Source organism: Panthera uncia, chromosome X, assembly GCF_023721935.1.
Source record: "Panthera uncia isolate 11264 chromosome X, Puncia_PCG_1.0, whole genome shotgun sequence".
NCBI lineage: Eukaryota > Metazoa > Chordata > Mammalia > Carnivora > Felidae > Panthera > Panthera uncia.
The window spans coordinates 94,627,334-94,646,529 of NC_064817.1; the positions used below are offsets into that span (position 1 = coordinate 94,627,334).

The following is a 19,196-nucleotide window of genomic DNA, read 5'->3' on the forward strand; positions in this document are numbered from 1 at the left end:
ATCCCCTGATTCACTTTTTTTTTTTGAAGTTACACTAGTAAAACGTGTTTAACTGTTACCTCTCTCTCTTTTTAAATAAAGTTTATTTATTCATTTGGAGAGAGAGAGAGAGAGACAGATGGAAAGCAGGGGAGGAGCAGAGAGAGAGGGAGAGAATCCCAAGCAGACCCGGAGCTGTCAGCACAGAGCTCCACTCAGGGCTCAAGGCTCATCTCACCAATCGAGATCAAGACCTGAGCCGAAATCAAGAGTTTGTCGCTCAACTGACTGAGCCACCCAGGTGGCCCTAACTATTATCTCTTCAATCAGATTAGTCTGAGGGTGCCTGGGTTGCATAGTTAAGTCTCCCACTCTTTAAAAAAAAAAATTAATGTTTTATTATTTGTTGAGAGAGAGAGAGAGAGAGCGCAAGCATCAGTGGGGGAGGGACAGAGAGAGAGAGAGAGAGGGAGACACAGAATCTGAAGCAGGCTCCAGGATCCAAGCTGTCAGCACCGAGCCCGATGCGGGGCTCAAACTCAGGAGCCGTGAGATCATGACCTGAGAGGAAGGCAGACGCTCAACCGACTGAGCCACCCAAGCGCCCCAAGCGTCCCACTCTTAATTTGGGCTGAGGTCAGGATCTCAGAGTTCCTGGAACTGAATCACTCCCCCCAGCCCCGTCCCTGCGGGCTCTGTAACCACAGCGCAGAATCTGCCTGGGATTCTCTCTTTCCCTCTCCCTGCCCCTCCCCTGCTCATGTGCACATGTGCACATGCGTGCTTTCTCTTTCAAAATAAACATTAAAAAAATTAATCTTTTATTACTTGCCTAGAGACCATTTTATCGACAAGGAAATTACCTCCCTTGAGTTATAGCCCAATTTATAGGTATGGGGATGAGGCAGGGGACAACAACCGAATGAATAATTCTATGTGGTCACCTCACTATGGCTGGTGAGCGTGGCTGCCAGATTAAAATACAGGACGTCCAATTAAATTCAGATAACAAAGAAATTTTAAAAATATAAGTATGTCCCAAAAACGCATGAGGTGCAAAGTAAAAAAAAAAAAAAAACAAAAACAAAAACCAAAACCATTTCACTGTTTACCTGAAATTCAAAAATTGGATGTCCTGTATTTTTGTTTGCTAAACCTGGCAAGTCCATGAGTACATTAACAAGATGCCGTGAGGCTTGCCTGGGTTCCCGGTGGTCCGTAAGCACCGGTCCATTCGGTTGTTTCGGGGAACAAAAATCGTTCCCATTAAAGAAATTGCTTAGGTTAACAGCAGGTAGCAACCAAACACGGAACACTCTTGACCCTTTGAGGAACCCGTAACTGGCGCAACTGCCATAAATGCTGCCTTGGTTGACTTCCCCGCCCCCTTCATTCTTCTCTTCCTGCAACCAGAATGTTTGCTCTATCTCTTCTTCCCTTTCTAGTCCCGCCCTTCCAGCTCTCCTCTCTGGAGAGGAATCGGTAGCCTCAAAAGGGTCGGCAAAAATGCCGACGTGTTCAGAGGAGCGGAAGTAGTCACATTTCACTGAGAACCGTAAAGTGCGGCTGTCTGTCTCCCTTTCCGGATAACGACAACAGCCCTTGACTGCCAGTGCCAGCCTTCCTCGTGTGAAGGGACCTGCCGGACCCTTGCTAATTCAATTTTTCCCCCATTCCGGGCCCTCCCCTATCGTCGCCCCCTTCACCTTGGATCATGTTCAAGAAGTAAGGACATGCTGTGGGCTCCACTGGCTGCTCACAAAGTCGGTGGGGTGGGGGTGGGGAAGAGGGCGAGAGCAAAGATCCTCTTTCTCTCTCCCCCGCCCCTGCCATCCTTACTCACTAAGGTTTTCTAGAGTACTATGCTCTTACTCGCAACTTGCAACATTTAAGCTTTCCATCCCTAATCTTCAGTCGGGTTTTGATCCTCCCACCCTCGTTTTCTTTTTCCTTACTCCTCTTTTTCTTTTGCCTCCTCTCCCAGTCCTATCGCCATCCCTAGGGTTCTACCAATCACATCCTTGTACTGTGATTTAAGGGTATATCCTCTTTAGCTGAGAGGAGAGCCCTGCACTCACTGCCATATGTTTATTAGTTATGAACTGAATAAGGGAAGGCTTGACTTCCTGGGTCATGGGAGTGAAGGAGTCTGGGTGACAGGAAGCAAGCGGCCTGTCATGCCTATTGCCTAGCTGCCAGATTAACCTTGTCTTGAAAATAGCGTGATTGCCCCATAGGCTACTCAGTATAAGGAAGACAAAAATTCTTTGGGAACCTACTTAGTGGGTTTGCCTTCCAGATTTGGTAGACGCAAAAAGCAAAGGGGGAACATGGGCAAAGGAAGGTGGGTTTTGTGCATGACATTTTGAGCAAAAATAAATAGAAATCTTAGAAGTCATCGTCATCACTTAAAAAAAAAATCTCAGCAGATTACATAGCCTAGCAGAGGCTAATTCCCTAGGTTTTATTTGGGTTGGTCTTTTGTATCTCAATGCTCGAGGGTTTTTTTGTTTTATTTTACTTTTTTTTGTTTCTGTTTTTGTTTTTGTTTTTTTGTACACAGGTTTTGTTATAGGTGGGAAACTGTTTCTTCCTGGGTAGAATTGAGTAGGGTTTTCCAGGAAGGGCATTTGTGTAGCTGATTACAGATTATAGTGTGAAATATGCCTCACATCCTCCCACCTGCCCCTCCCCTTTATTGTGTATACATGACAGTTTAATATTGTATTAAGACACTGGTTTTGTGCTGGACAGAATAAAAGGGAAATTATATTAAAACAATTTATTTCATAATTATTTTAGACATCTAAATACTTACTTGGGAATAGATGACTAATTAAAACAATATTTTTAGCTATTCTGATATTTTTGCTTAGAAATCCCTTTTTTTTTCCTTGCAAAAATCATTTGACAGATTTGATGAAAAAGAAAACGTGTCTAACTGCATCCAGTTGAAAACCTCAGTTATAAAGGGTATTAAGAACCAGTTGATAGAGCAATTTCCAGGTATTGAACCATGGCTTAATCAAATCATGCCTAAGAAAGATCCTGTCAAAATGGTTCGATGGTAAGTCTTTATTTATCTCTATGCACAGCTCAGAATAGCTTAATATTGTATGATTAGATTGCACTCATAAAAAATGGAATTATTGTCACATTAACCATTGGTAGATTAATTATAGGAGCAGATAAATAGAATAATTCTAAAACAATATTCGTATTGTCAAGTGTTTCTTCATGTTTGTGAAAAATGTGGCTTTGTGTACTGTTTGTTTTATTAAAGAGTTAAATGTTTTTATTCAGACTTGGATTTAATTTATTTCAGTTTGTACTATAAATATTTGTTTTATTGAATTATCTAATGATGAAATTAAAATAATAAAATGTGAAATAAAATTACAGTAGGTCAATTTTTTTTTTCTACTGGACTGGTATGGTAGATGAAACAATTTAAATAATGTTTTTTTTTTGCCTGGATATTTAATGAAATTAAAAAGAGGCTGCTGTATCTTTGTATATATATGTTTCATATTTGTTATTATTTAAAGGATGTTTGGTATATTCATTTTTCTAAGAAAATATCTAACTTGGTACTTTGTGACATTTGTCTTACAGCCATGAACATATAGAAATCCTTACAGTAAATGGAGAATTACTGTTTTTTAGACAAAGAGAAGGGCCTTTTTATCCAACCCTAAGGTCACTTCACAAATGTAAGTCTTGTTAGAAAATACATATTTGGGGATATAGAAAGATATAAGGGGAGTTGAAAGTGACTTCTGGTACTTATTTATTAATACTAGGTGATATGGGGTATAAAACTAAAATGCAAATTCTCTCATTATGCGGTCCAGAAAGGCCAAGAAAGAACATTCACTCATTCATTCAGCAAGTATGTTTTGAACTTCTACATGTCAGGTACTGAGCTAGGTACTGAGAATATGATGGGAAGCAAAGGCAGACATGGTCGCCGTCCTTATGAAGCTCACAGTCTAGTTGGAAGAATAGACAATTAGATCATTACATGAATGTTTATTCACAGACTGTGATAAGTGCTGTGAGCACTTCCCTTTTTTAAATTCGTATCTAGATATGCCTCATAGAGATTAACTCTATCTAAGGGAAAGCATTGGCTAATTGCGGTAGTCCCAGTTATTGTTAGTTGGGTGGCAAGTTCAGCTGTTGTGAAACAAAATAATGTTTGTTACATACCTACATTTGCACATTGTTAGATTGAGTACATTACAAAAGAAAATTCAAAGGAGATAAAATCCTGGTGCACAAGAGGTTTTCAACTGTGAAGTTAAAATTTCTGCTTTTCGAACCAGTGTCTTTCTGGCATTCTAGCCAAGAGGCAGAAAGAAGGGGAGTGACTGGAAGGCTGTGTAGGTGGTAGTGGTAACTTAATGAGTTTGGTTTTTGGTAAGATGAGATAAATTTTGAATTACATGGTGGAGCAGAGGTCTGGAGCAGTGAGGCAAATCTTAAAAGAGGTCAATCATTTTAGTATTTATAAAGAATTATTTACAATTACTTGACTAAGTATTGATTTCATCAGGTTAAAAAAGTACATTGGAGAGAAACTGAGTCCTGATGCAGTGGAAAAAGTTTAAAATGAAAATATTCTGGTGACGTTAATTCCTACTCAACTAAAAGAGGACAGAGACAAAGTACTCAAATGTATTGCATGAATCTAGATTAGATCCTGGTTTGAAAAGCAAAATTCAAGCCCTCCCCCTTCCCCCACAAAAAAGATAAAAAACACTTTCTTAGGGCTCTTGGGGGGAACTCTGAATATGGTTTGGCTATAAGACAATATTGTGGGACTATTGTTACAGTTTTAGGTATGATAATAGTATTGTGGTTATGTAGGAGAATGACTATTTTTAGGTGATATGTGCTTATTTATGGTGAAGCATTATGTTTGAAATTTCAAATGGTAGAGGACAAAATGTGTGTGCATAAATAGAGATAAAGCAAACAGAGCAAAGCGTTAATGAACAATTATTCAATCTCAGTGGGTGGCGTCCAAGTATTCATTGAACTATTCTTTGTTTTTCATTGTTTGATGTTTGTTTATTTTTGAGAGAGAGAGACACACACATACACCACAGGCAGGGGAGGGGCAGAGAGAGAGAGAGAGAGGGAGACACAGAATCTGAAACAGGCTCCAGGCTCTGAGCTGTCAGCACAGAGCCCAACGCAGGGCTGAAACTCTGAAGGGCAAGATCATGACCTGAGCTGAAATTGGACGCTCAACTGACTGAGCCACCCAGGCACCCCTTCATCAAACTATTCTTAATGGTTTTTCTGTATGTTAAGCATTTGCATAATAAGTTGGAAGAGAAAGGTGTTCCTATTTAATAATATTTTGCTGGGAACCGACCTTTTAGAACATCCTAAAGTTATTGATGTGCAAGAAGCAGGATAATATGGTGGTTAAAAGCATACTTGGAGTTAGGCAGACCTGGGTTCAATTTCCAGTGTGTGTCACTTTTGCCAGGCCACTTAAACAGGTCATCACTTGTTTAAACCTTATTTCCTTTTCTTTCTTTTTTTTTTTAAAGATTTTTTTTTTTTATTTTTAAGTAATCTTTACACCCGACACAGGGCTTGAACTCACAACCCCAAGTTCAAGAATTGCATGGTCTACCCACTGAGCCAGCCAGGCACTCCTTAAGCTATATTTCCTCATCTTTTTAAAAAATGGATACATTGTATATCATATCTCCCAGGATTGTGAGGATTAAATGAGATTTGTGCATGCAATGCCTGGAACACAGTAATGGCTCAATATATGATAGCCATTGTAATGATGTAGTAATTGTTAAGTAACTGTCCACTGCTACTGTATATTATCATCATCATGCTCAAGATCATCATCATCATCATTATTATTAAAAGGCAGGTATTAACGAGGATGGAGAACTAGAAAACAAATTATGTTTGTTTCAGGTTTCTTTTTTTCAATAAGATGTTTAAATTAATATGTAGTCTTGGTAGAAAAAATACTTATTCTCTGAATAGTGGGAGGGCTAGTGGTAAGACATTAAAGTGAATAAATTTTACCAATTATTAATATTCCTAGAAAGCCCTGAGAGGTCTAAAAAATCCCCGCCCCCCCCCCCCCCCCCCCCCCCCCCGCCCCTGTTTTGAGTCTTTCAGGGATCCTTTAATCCTTAGATTATGACACACACACACACACACACACACACACACACACACACAAATAAATTTTTTGGGATTATAAAAGGAATTTGTGTTCATTCTAGAGAATTGGAAAGTGCAGAAATAAGATCACCTGTATTCCTATGACCTAGAGATAACCATGGTTAGTATGTTGGTGTACTTCCATCCAATTATTTCCTATATTGTGTATGTGTGTTTATATATTTTTTCCTTTTTTAAAAATATTTTTTCCTTTTAAATTGGGCTCTCCGTTAAATAGCTTTTAATTAATTGACTTTATTTTTTAGGACAGTTGTAAAATGGAGCAGAAAAAAGAGTTCCCATATACTTCCTACCACCCTTCCCTTATTATTCTTTGGTGTCATGCATTTGTTAAGACTGATGAACCAATATCGATTCATTATTATTAACCAAAGTCCATAGTTTACATTAGGGTTCATTCTTTGCATTGTACATTCGGTGGGTTTTACCAAATGCATAATGTTATGTATCCATTGTTACGGTATCACTATGATACTGTCATATGATAGTATCATAGTATAATTTATTGTCCTAAGAGTCCTCTGCTCCACTTATTTGTCCCTTCCTGCTTTTTCTCCTCTCACTCCCTAGCAACCACTGATCTCTTTGGTATTTTTTTTATTTTACTTTTTCCTCTTAACATTATATTATGAACATTTCCCAGAGTAATACAGATTTTCCAAAAGTATTGTTCTATTATATACGTACTATAGACATACCTTAAGTAATTTATCTCTTCATTGTTGGACATTGAGGTTGATTCCAGTTTATTTTTATTGTAAATAATAGTGCTGCAATGATTATATTTCTGCCTAAATATATTGTATATCTCTAATGTTTTCTTAGGATAAAGTCCTAGAAAGAGAATTACCAAGTCAAAGAGTATGAACCTTTTCAAGGCTGTTGATACATGTTGCCACGTAGTCCTAAAGAAAAGTTGTGCTCCATTATAAGCCTTCTAGCAGTGTATGAAAATGCCAGTTTTCCTAAACTCTTGCAAGCACTGGGAATTACTTTTGTTAAAAATATTTATCAACTTGATAAATGAAGGATGGTGTTTCAGTTTTATTTTGCATTTTTCAGAATACTGTAAGTTTGGGAAATATTTGCTCATGTCCTTTGCCTTTTTCTGTTGAGTCATTAGTCTCATTAATTTATGTGATGTATTTCTTTTCTTCTAGATCCTTTTATCCTGCCACACCAGCAGGTTGATAAAGGAGCCATCAAATTTGTTCTCAGTGGAGCAAATATCATGTGTCCAGGCTTAACTTCTCCTGGAGCTCAACTTTACCCTGCTGCAGTAGATACAGTTGTTGTATCCTTCCCAGGCTATAACTGCTGAAAAATGTATTCACAGTATTTTTGTCATTACTGGAAGATCTATCACCCAAGAGAAGATTAGGTGTACTTTTCTGGAGGTTACCGCTACTGTTGTCTCATGACTTTCTTGTTACATTTCAAGATGTGGGAAAAAACATCATTTCAGCCTTTCTTGTTGCGTTTCAATGTGTGGGAAATAACATCATTTCTATGTCCCATCTTAGAAGTTAAATGGGAACAAGTAATAAGAAGTCCCAGCTGCATTCTGGCCCAGTTACTGCCCAATGTTATCAGACTCAGGACACAGTATAAAACTTGATTATTTTTTAAAATGTTTATTTATTTGTTTTGAGAGAGAGTGTGTGTGTGTACAAGTAGGGGAGGGGCAGGGAGAGAGGGAGAGAGAGAATTCCAAGCCGGTCCCATGCTGTTAGCACAGAGCCCGATGCGGGGCTCAAACCCACGAACTGTGAGATCATGACCTGAGCTGAAATCAAGGGTTGGACACTTAACTGACTGAGCCACCACGCACCCCTGAAACTCTAGATTATTAATGGAGAGGCTATATATGATATGATTGGATCACTTCTTTAGACATCAGCTTGCTACTTTAAAATTTTTTTTAAATGTTTATTTATTTTTGAGAGAGAGAGAGACAGAGCGTTAGCAGGGGAGGGGCAGGGAGAGAGGGAGACACAGAATCTGAAGCAGGCTCCAGGCTCTGAGCTGTCAGCACAGAGTCCGACGTGGGGCTCAAACTCACAAACCGCAAGATCATGACCTGAGCCAAAGTGGGATGTTTAACTGATTGAGCCACCCAGGCGCCCCCATCAGCTTGCTACTTTTATAGTTGGCTTATCCATATACACTGGAGTAAAAGCACTCAAAAGGGAAAATAGCTTAGGCACCAGGTAGAGTGTTAGAAGTGGGTAGTGGGAAATACTGACAATCCCCAACTTTTATATTACAGATCATTTTTAAGTTGGATGTTTGGGCCTCAGAACATATTTTCTCAAAGAGAAATGTTAAAGTTTCAGATAGTCCTTAAAACTCATGATGTAACTGAGTAATTTTGCATAATTTTCATTTCTACAGTGGTGTTTAGCTATATTCTAGATCAAATAGGTTTTTGTCAACTAGTCTGGAGAGGAGGAGATCTTCTCTTTTGTCATAGATAAAGGGGCCATTTGCCTCAGGTTGAGAAAATACTTGGTAGCTATAGGGAAATCACTGTAGAGTGGGAAGGCCATTGGAGTGGGTTTAAGAGTGTGTCCTGTACTTGAAGGAGACTGTCTAGTCTCCTGACACTGCCCAGTGTCCTCTGTTGTGGCAGTTATGTTTAAGGAGTAGATTGTGTAAGGTGTATGTTGGTACCTTAGGAACAGCTTGTGTCGACAGAGATACTGGTCACATAATAGGTGCTCAAATATTTTTGGAACGCTGAGTCTATGAATTGAAAATGAGATGGAGAAAAGTATTCTGTGAGGACAGGTTTTCTTTTTAATGTTTCTGACTTTTCTAAGTGTTGTAGGTTTATAGTTCTGGAGATTCTCTTAAATGGAAGAATTTTCAAGTGCCTAACCTTTGCTTTTAAAGTAATTTTTATTTTGAAATAATTACAGACTTTTAGACAGTTGCAAAACTAGTGCAGGGAGATACTGTGTACCCTAGGAATTTTGCTTTGTAAAATATGTACTGCAATGTGTAACATTCTAAATGCTTCAAATGATAACCAGGAACATTTTGGTTGTTCTAGAAAGGTTGAAACATACACTGGGTTCTTACAGATAGACTGGGGGTATAAATATTATTTTAATGTGTCCATGGGGCACCTGGGTGGCTCAGTCGGTTAAGCATCCGACTTCAGCTCAGGTCACAATCTCGCGGTCCGTGAGTTCGAGCCCCGCGTCGGGCTCTGTGCTGACTGCTCAGAGCCTGGAGCCTGCTTCCGATTCTGTGTCTCCCTCTCTCTGTGCCCCTCCCCCGTTCATGCTCTGTCTCTCTCTGTCTCAAAAATAAATAAACATTAAAAAAAAATTAAAAAAAAATGTGTCCATTACATAAAACCTCCATTCATTGATTACAACATTAGAACAAACCGTGTTTATTTATTTCACAGTTTTTAATATTTACATGAAAGAAATTTTATCTTTTTTGCAGGTCTTATTTTGGTTTTGTTGGCATTGGGTTATGGTATTAACATTTAACTTAAAAACCAAGAATGATTATTAGATTCACTCATTTAGCATTTATTGAATATTTACAATGTGCCCACAGACTCTGCTAGGTCCCTGCCCTCAATTGAGTTGATGGTCTGGGTGAGGATACAAGATGGGTTCAAAGTGGCTTAACTAGTAACGTGATCATTGTTTGATACCCCCTCTCCAAGGCATTTTGATAGTTTTCTTAGCTGTGTGTTTTCAGGCAATCATGGCAGAAGGAAAACAGCATGCTCTGTGTGTTGGAGTCATGAAGATGTCTGCAGAAGATATGTAAGTCTCACATTAGGCCCCCTTGGCTTTTGAGAAAGGGTAACCTATGCAGGAAGCATCAGAATTACAGGTGAAATTTGCTGTCATTCATCTCACATCTTACAAATACTTAAGCACAGAAGCCTCGTTTCTGATTTTTCCTGACACTTCAGAAGCCATCGAAACCTATTTTGTCTCCAGGATTGCATTCTTTCTTAAGCACTCTGAAAAGAACTGGGTGCCAACACAGCTGTTTTATATGTATGTGTGTGGTATTTTAGGAACTTACAAAATTTTTTTTTGTTTGCGAGAGAAGGTATACACGCACGCGCTTGCGTGTGAATGCAGGAGTAGGGACAGAAGGAGAGGGAGAGAGAGAATCCCAAGCAGGCTCCATGCCCAGCGCAGAGCCTGATGCTGCCTCATCTCACACCATGAGGTCATGACCTGAGTCGAAATCAAGAGTCAGATGCTTAACTGAGTGAGCCCCGCAGGTGCCCCAGGAACTTTTTATTCAGTATGACTTAAATTTTTAATTGGGGGGAAGAATGTTGTGCTACTAATTTTTAAAACCGTGACACAGTTCAGCACCACATGGTATTTATCTTCTATTTTGACCTAGTAGTATAGATTATTAAGGAAGTATTAAAGATATTTACCAAAATGTAGTCAATATATTGAAAAACTTGGAACTCATTTGACGACCAAATTAATCCTGTTAATTTTGTTGCACAGTCAATTACAACACTCTGATGTTCTCCTGGTATGGTGACATAATTACTTTGTTTCTATAAGGCCCACTAGTTAGATCACTAGAATCATTTTAAGACAGGAACTGCAGCAGAGTAATGTCATTTAATGTAGTCAATAACGTTAATGTAATAAATAAATTCCCTGCATGGGGCTCAATAATTGCAAAATAGCAATGCACTCAGAATTATATTTACCATAAGTAAGCCTATAAAAATTCATAACAATATGTTTATGTGCTTTTCTCCTTCCACAGTGAGAAAGTCAACAAAGGAATTGGCATTGAAAATATCCATTATTTAAATGATGGGCTGTGGCATATGAAGACATATAAATGAGCCTCAGAAAGAATGCACATGGCTAAATATGGATATTGTGCTGTATCTGTGTTTGTGTCTGTGTGTGACAGCACGAAGACAGTACCTCTGTGGTTATGCTGAATAAATTCAACAGATGCTAAAATTCTGTTAGCTTCAAAAATTATTTTAATTTTTCTTAAAGTCCAGTTAAAATTGGGTAGCAAACTTGGACATTAAGAGGTATCTGGTAAGTAATCAAACTCAGACAACTTAATGTCCTTTCTTATGCCAATAATGTAAAATTGAAGGGCAGGACTTGGTACATGAACTTGCCGACCTCCCAGAGAATCTGGCTACTTAATGGGGCTGGAAGCTGGACTGGGAATTTTCTCCTATTACCCTAGAAATGCCTCTTCTCTTTTGTTTGTGTTTTTTGTTTGTTTGGTTGTCATTTTTAAACTTTTCATTATGGAAAATTCCAAGCATATATAAAAGTACGTGGGGAATAGTAGTATAATGGACCTTTTCTGTATCCACCACCCAGCTTCAATTCATGGCAAATCTTACTTCATCTTTATCTCATTTACTCCTTCCCCACCCCACTCCCTGATTATTTTGAAGCAAATCCCAGATATCTCATTTTATCCACAGTAACTTAAATATGTATCTTTAAAAGCTAAATTTTTTTAAAAACATCATTACACCTAAAATATCGTTATCACACCCCAAAAAAGAACTATTTCTTAATATGATCAAATATCTTGTTTAAATATGTGACAAATGAACTTGATTGCCTCTCTTTTTCATTTTTTTAACCATTGGTTTGCTTGAAATTGGTACCAGACAAGGTCCATATATTGCATTTAGTTGTTATTTATTTAAGTCTCTTAATCTAGAAGGTCTCCCTTTGTATTTTCCCTTTAAATTAATTATTGAAGGAATCTGGTTGTTTTGTCTTACAGAGTTTTCTCCCACATTCTGGATTTTGTTGATTGTATCGCTGTAAAGTAATTTAACTTGTTTTTATGTCCCCTGTATGACCTGTACACAGATAGGCTTGAAGAGATTCAGGTTCAATTTATTTAGCGCCCTGGCCTGAAGCTGGGTAAACTCATACTACACAGATGCCCAGAACTTCCAGATTTGGGTCCTTACTGTATTCCCCCAAAGAGCGTGTATGTCCTATCCTAAGTGGCATATGAAGGCCATGGACTTATTTCAGTAAGAACAGTAAGCTCTTTTGGGAGTTAAAGGAGCAGTTATGAATTTACATAGTGACAATAGGCATTTCTTCCTAATAACCTCGCTGTTCTAGTGTCTCAGCCATTTTCATTTGGTTGTTTAGAAATATGTGACATGTGGTTTTATTTTTCAGATGGATACAGACATTTACAAGATTGTGGTGACCTGTGTTACAGTTAGAAGTTGGTGAGAAAGGTGAGGGTGGATAGTAAAAAGAGGGAGACCATTTGGCTGGCTGTTGCAGCTGGGCCTCCCAAGATACAACATAGGTGAAGGTTGTAGATCCAGGGTCTGACCCTCAGACTGAGAAACCATCTCCCACTAAATGAAACTTGTAAGACTTGGAGATTCCCACATTAGAATGTAAATGTGTTCATCTATAGTGCTAAGTCTGCTTAGGGTAAACAATTAGGAAACTGGAAGTTTCTTGATGAACTTGGATAAGAGTAAAGGAAGGTTGAAAATTTGGGGGAGTATTTCATCTGGGCTGGGGTAAGGCTTAGAGAATTTTTCTTGCTTCATCATTAATTACAATGCTTATGTCTGCCAAAATCTTTCCTAGCCCATAGAGGTGCCCTGATATTTTACTTTCTATAGCCTTTTGAAGTTCTTTGTAGAATATTTGCTTTTGTTATGACAGTTATATCCTACAAGTTTCCGTATTGTTACATTTTCCTATTTATTCCTGGTGTATAAAAGTGTAAATAGTCTCCTCAGTAGCCCATTTATAAATCCTCTTTCCGGGTTTGTTTCTTCAGCAGGTCTCATGTTATGCTGACTTACTGGTTTCAAAGTCAGATGTCTTTCCATTTGAGGGATGAGACGCCCTATTTGAGGCCTGTAGCACCTGGTGTTCTTAAGAAGAAAATATCTGAGTCACTGATGTCAAAACCGAACTTTGAACCTTTATTGTTGGTACTAAGTTAGTGTTAATTGACCAAGATTGCCTATGGAGTGTTGGCAATGAAAACAAAGCACTCGCATATTAGAGAAGTTAAAACCTTTAATTGCCTGGTTTCTGAAATAATTTATCCTTGTTTCTAACCACTGTTAACAGTGGGTGTACGGAACACTTTAAAAATATTTAACATCATCATCTGTGCTTGTTTTTCCTACTATGCTGAGGTACAGTGACTGTGTTGCCTTGGTGATGTGGACTAAATATGTATGTTTTCTCCTTCCCCTGGGTCTGAGGCCTCAGGTCATGGTGTTAATCAGGGGTGTCACTCTACACTGGGAGCCTGATCAGTTTGTAAGCATAAGGTCGCGCAGGAAAGCTAATTCAAAGAGGTTAAACTAGCATATCAGCCTCTTTGTGCTGCGTTTAAAGGAAACTTAGTTTACCCACATTCCTGAGATTACAAATACAGGGAGAGCCTGTTTTCTCTCAGGCAATGTGTCTTCGGTTCATTTTTAGTTTCCAAATTAATTTTGTGTCAAGCCAGCCTACAATCTTGCCATTTCTGTGTATATGACATCCTTAGTCAGCCAAGGTCAGTTCAGCTCAATGGACATTTATTGAATATTTGCTAGCTTCTAGGTGACGTGACACAAAGATGAATAATACACAGGTGGCCCTTGCCCTTAAGGAGCTTCCAGTCTAGTGGGTAAATTGACATTTAAGAAAACCTGGGTAATGGTTACAGCCCAATACCAATTTATAAAGCCACTGGGAAGTTACTAATACTTTTCCAATTTCAGTCACTAAAATTTGCAAATTACACATGAGCTAAATATAAAAATATTGCTTAGATTGTATCCAATGTGAGAAGGTTAAAAAAATCCAGATGTCTTGGAGTTGCAAGGATTGAGCATTCCAACTCAAAGGTTGTCCCATTGTGCAATAATATAAAGGCCTGTTCAGCCCTCTTCTAGCAGACTATTAGAGTTGTTTGGTGGTGTTTTGTTGGCAGCTGGATTTTTCCTTTTCTTGTTCTTTTTTTTTTGTGTGTGAATGTTCTGGACCCAAAACAGGCAGCTGGATTTATCCCAGGGGTAGTCATGAACATTTCCAATTTGAGATTTGATAGTCCCCAAACAGAAGGTCATATGGCATTTGTCAAATAATGATTATATCTAGCCAAGTTCCTCCTCTGCATACAAATCAGCTACTGAGGATACAGTATTTCTAAGCATAGTGCTTCAGAAGATAAAAGAATGGCAAATGACTCAATTTGCAGATGTGTTTCATTACAGTAAAATATTTCACTTTTTTGTTGTGAGAATATTAATCATGTAGCAATTATATATTAATGGGAATATGAAATGAATGTATACCCAAACAAAATATAGTAAATATTTTTAACTTTGTTTATCTAGGTTCCTTAATTTTGAGAATATGTCTCTCAAGGCTCTTCAGGAGACTCAAAATGTTCCAATTTCTAAAGGAGTATCCACTAAACCTGATTTATAATGAAAGGAAAAAAATGAAAATGCATGCATCCTGTGTCACTATAACCATCACTTCTGAGGCCTCAAGCAATCAGAAGCTTACTCAAGCTATAACCTGTAAGAATTAGGCCACTGAAATATATTTGGAAAGCCCTTCAGAACACTTGTGTTTAGTATGTTGTTAATTGTATTTAGATTAAATATAATTGTATTCTTAATATCTCAGTCTCTCAGCAACAGTTCCTAAAGAAATCCTGTCTTTCAACATGGAGACTGATGCGTGTAAATGTATATTTTGCATTATGTTTTTATACTTTTGTATGTATACTTTATTATGCTTTTTGTAGCAGGTAAAAGAATGACTACCTATAATGAACTATAACACTACTTTGTTTCATATTATATTAAAACTAATTAAGTACTTGTAAAGGACTGGAACTCCATCAGAACAGGAATGAATGACTGTGATTGAGAACCAGTTTTTAAATCTATATTGACACTATTAGACAGGTAGGTTGGTTGGGTTGATTGGTTGATTGGTTTAAAAGGTTGGCCTCTTGGAGAATATAATTTATGTATGGATAAATATACAGGAGATGATTTGCTGGAATTCTCCTGGTAATATCATGTTCATTAGAACAGGTCATGGGGAGGAAAAATAGATGAAAACATCCAAACTAATTAGTACTATTAATATTTGCCTCTTGGAGTGAAAAATGAAAGGACACCAAATTTTATCCTTGAATACTTTGAGAAATAAAAGATTAATTAGTGAAATAATTTCTAATTAAGGGGTGCCTGGGTGGCTTAGTCAGTTGGGCGTCTGACTCTTGATTTTGGCTCAGGTCATGGTCCCAGGGTCATGTGATTGAGCCCTACGTTGGGCTCTGTGCTGAGCATGGAGCCTGCTTAAGATTTTTTGTCTCTCTCTCTCCCCCCCCACCCCCCGCCTCCCCCTCTCTCTCTCTCTCTCTCTTCCCCTTCCCCACTCACGTGTGTGCACTCTCTAAAATTAAAAAATTTTTTTTCTAATTAAAACCCCAGTTGTTGGGGCGCCTGGGTGGCTCAGTCGGTTAAGCGTCTGACTTCAGCTCAGGTCATGATCTCATGGTTTGTGAGTTCAAGCCCCACATCAGGCGCTGTGCTGACAGCTCAGAGCCTGGAGCCTGCTTCAGATTCTGTCTCATTCTCTCTGCCCCTCCCCGACTTGTGCCCTGTCTCTATCAAAAATAAATAAATGTAAAAACAAACAAACAAACAAACAAAAAAACCCAGTTGTTAAAGAATGACATGCCTCACTCTAATTAAATGGGTTATCCTATACATTTTAAAATTTCATTTTAAAAGTAAAACAAATCACGATTTCTACATCATATTTTTTATTGCTCTTCTTGTTCCATTCTTCAATTTTAAAGTACTTTAATTTCAGCCAATATGTAATAGAGGGGACTTTTGGGGTATAATCATTCACTCCCTTCAGGTTCATTGTAAGTGTTCCCAGAACTCTGTCATAGGAAGAAATAACTCTAAATTGAAAAGTTACAAAGATTAATTTTCTTTCCTTCTAATTTTAATGTTTTATCACAGGACTTGATTGTGAGTGATAACTATGAACTTTCATTTAATCTCCTATGATGAAATAAGTAATTTCTTCTGACTGTCACAAGCATATGAGCAAAAGACCGTTTTAAGCAATAAATCATGTAAGCGCTTGCTTGGAGGAAGTTCCATTTCTCCAAACATACTCCTTGAAAACAAATCAAATTCAGTTCCCTTTTTGCCTCAGGGAAAGCCATACTGGGGAGACTTTTGAGGTCGGGCAATCCGTTTTTATTCTTTCCACTTTTCTATTTCAAAAGGAGACTTTCTGTCTTTGTCGCCAAATGCTGGGGTTGTCCTAGGCTGATGCATGATAAAGCCCCCCCAGGCTTGGAAATTTGCAAACCAGTGAGATGATTTTGTGATGAAACTGCATGTTGGATTGATACTACCTGTGATTGAGCTTAAATTTGAGACAACTTTTAAAAGGAGCTGTGCACTTTCTATCAGGGCTTGAAATGTCTGTTTCTACACACTGATGTCTTAATAATTTTTAGTTTCTCATGATCTGATTTTGTATGCACTTCTTGGTCTGGGTACTGTTTTCATCAGGTCAAAAGCTGCCCCATTCAGAATTCACTTTGTAAAGCCAAACTTCACTGTTCATTTAAACATCTGGACTAGGTTGGACAGGATGAGGAGGATGGGAGGAGAGTCCTTTTTGCCCTGTAGGCTCTGGAAGGTTTCTTAGAGAGTTGGTTTATCTAGGATTAGGAAAAAGTATGCTTTTGCATGACTAAGATCTTTCTGAAGTTTGCTTGTGTAAGCATTTTAGATTTCAGAAAGTTCAGCCTGAAATGTATGTGAATATAGAGTAGAAACAGTTTCATTTAGTGGGATAATGGCTGTCTCTAACTCATCAAATTAATTTCTCCTAAATAGCTTTCAAAAAGCCCAGGATTAGAAAATATTTGTCAATGGCAGTGCTTTATTCTGTTTTAAAAATAGTAGGTCTAAAATCTAGTAAAATGTGGATACTTAGCCCTGTACTTATTTTATGTTGTGATTTACAAGGTACAAATTTAATATTTTGTAAAATGTTTTGAAAGAAGTCGACAAAGTAACTCCCCTTTCTTGCCCCCAAATGCGGAAGTCTGAGAGAAGAAGGCACATGGCCTCATGAGCTTCTGGGTGTTGTCAAACCCAATTTTCTCCCAACTACCAAATGCCCAGTTACATTTACTGGGGATGCAGGAGTCCCACTTAAGCAGTGGTTTTTGCCAATATAAAGAGAAACATCTTGATTAAAGTCTGAAGAGATAGGAACCATACTGATTTGGGCAGTTTTGGCTCTAATGTCTAATTTGCTGTGAAAGGGGAACTCACTCTCAGTTAATGTTCTTAAAAGCAACTTCTGAATTTCTCCTGAAAACATGTTGACTTTATAAAAAAAGCTGTTTGAGGAAGAGCTGTTTTATTGCATGGCACAGATTAGATGTACAGATGTTATCTTAAAACTTAATTAAGGAGTTCCCTTAGAATTTGAATATTCAATACCAGCTATTATTCACATCAACATTTTAATATTTTACCATCTAGGTATTTAATAAAAAGGATTGATCCATATTTAGCTGTGTGAAGTGCTAGTTAATTTGTTCAAATGGCTAAGAGGGAAAGGTAAATAACATTCCCTGGTGCCTACTATATGCACAAGCTCTACTTGCAGTATCTTGCTTAATCTTTATGATGATTCTGTGAGGTAGATTTGAATTCTCATTTTACAAATGAGGAAACTAAGGCACCTGAAGATACATAACTAATAAATGACAGAATTGGGATTTGAACCTACGACTGCCTCACTGCAAACCCTGTCTTGCAGAAAGTCTCCCCTCACGTTTCATAAAATGTTAACCTCAGCCCACAGTCGTATCCCCATCTTTGTTTATGGGTTATTGGAGAGGAGTGTAAATTGGCCTGGCCTCTGTTCCACAGTGGGGAAAATATGGGTAGGATTTGAAGGTGAGAAGAATGGGTTGCTTACACAGTGTCTTATCTGTGCTTCTGAGGGAATTTCTCTTTCCCCCTCATCAGCGGGGTATGTGGGGGAGAACCCTCTGAAATTGTGGACTCAGTCCTGAGGACTGAACTTTTTCTATTAGTCACCTTCAAGCCATGTGATTTGTGACCATTTAAAGGTTAGGCCATTTAGGAGCCTTTGCGGATCTTTTTAGAAAAGGATATAATGGGGAGGGTTAGTCACGTGGGGGAGATTATAATGTGCAAAGGCAGGGCCAGCAGCTGCTTTATGACTATCCATATATTCAGAAGGTAAATAGGGGAAAGGATTAGTGAATATGAAAATTAATGACAGGAGCAGTTTGGTTCAGTTGTAATCTAAGGAAAAAAAGCTGAGGGGTCTAATCTATATATTGCTCTAGATCCAGTGATTTAATTTTCAGAAGGAAGGTCCATGCAAGGAAATGGCCTGGGGCCTGCTAAAAGTCAGGTTGCAATTGACATAGCATTCAAGACAACCAGAGAAACAAATAGGACTTTGGGAAGAACCTTCAAGTTTTCTCCCATTCATGTACTAGCCTTGGGGTGGGGGGTGGGGGGCTTATACTTCTGGAATTGGTTAGAAATGTGCTATAACTATAAAATACATACTGGATTTCAGACTTAATAAAAAATGTAAACTAGCACATTAATTTATTTTCTGGTTACATGTTGAAATGACAACATTTTGGATACACTGGGTAAAATAAAATACTAAAAGTAATTTCACCCATGTCTTTACTTTTTTAATGTGGCTACTAGAAAATTTAAAACAACTCACGTGGCTCACATATTTCTATTGGATGGCACTGGACTGGAGAATAGGCAGTATTCCCTGGAAGTTCCCTCTAGATTCGAGTGCCTTAGAGTGGTAAGTACAGAAAGGAAGATTCCCGGTGCCAGTATTCACTCCTCCATCAAGCTACGACCAGTTTTTCCC

At 38.2% G+C, this 19,196-nt stretch overlaps 1 protein-coding gene across 2 annotated transcripts; it reads left to right on the forward strand.

The window, feature by feature from the left end:
- Positions 1–1,480: 1,480 nt before the first annotated feature.
- MCTS1 (MCTS1 re-initiation and release factor) lies at positions 1,481–18,974 on the forward strand. 2 transcript variants are annotated; one of them, XM_049644799.1, is made up of 8 exons: positions 1,481–1,704; positions 2,894–3,046; positions 3,595–3,692; positions 7,371–7,504; positions 9,934–10,001; positions 10,987–11,276; positions 12,405–12,466; positions 14,591–18,974. In XM_049644799.1, the coding sequence occupies exons 1-6, from the start codon at positions 1,694–1,696 to the stop codon at positions 11,066–11,068; spliced, it is 546 nt and encodes a 181-aa protein (XP_049500756.1). In that variant the 5' UTR covers positions 1,481–1,693; the 3' UTR covers positions 11,069–11,276; positions 12,405–12,466; positions 14,591–18,974. The 2 variants fall into 2 exon arrangements, with proteins under 2 accessions (XP_049500756.1, XP_049500755.1); XM_049644798.1 differs by having other exon boundaries at positions 10,987–12,466.
- Positions 18,975–19,196: the final 222 nt, after the last annotated feature.

What these genes read in the sequence shown, in the direction of transcription:
- MCTS1 (XM_049644798.1), top strand. An exon ending in CTGCAGTAGATACAGTTGTT is followed by an intron (nt 7,505 to 9,933) that starts GTATCCTTCCCA and finishes GTGTGTTTTCAG; the next exon opens with GCAATCATGGCAGAAGGAAA. An exon ending in AAGATGTCTGCAGAAGATAT is followed by an intron (nt 10,002 to 10,986) that starts GTAAGTCTCACA and finishes CTCCTTCCACAG; the next exon opens with TGAGAAAGTCAACAAAGGAA.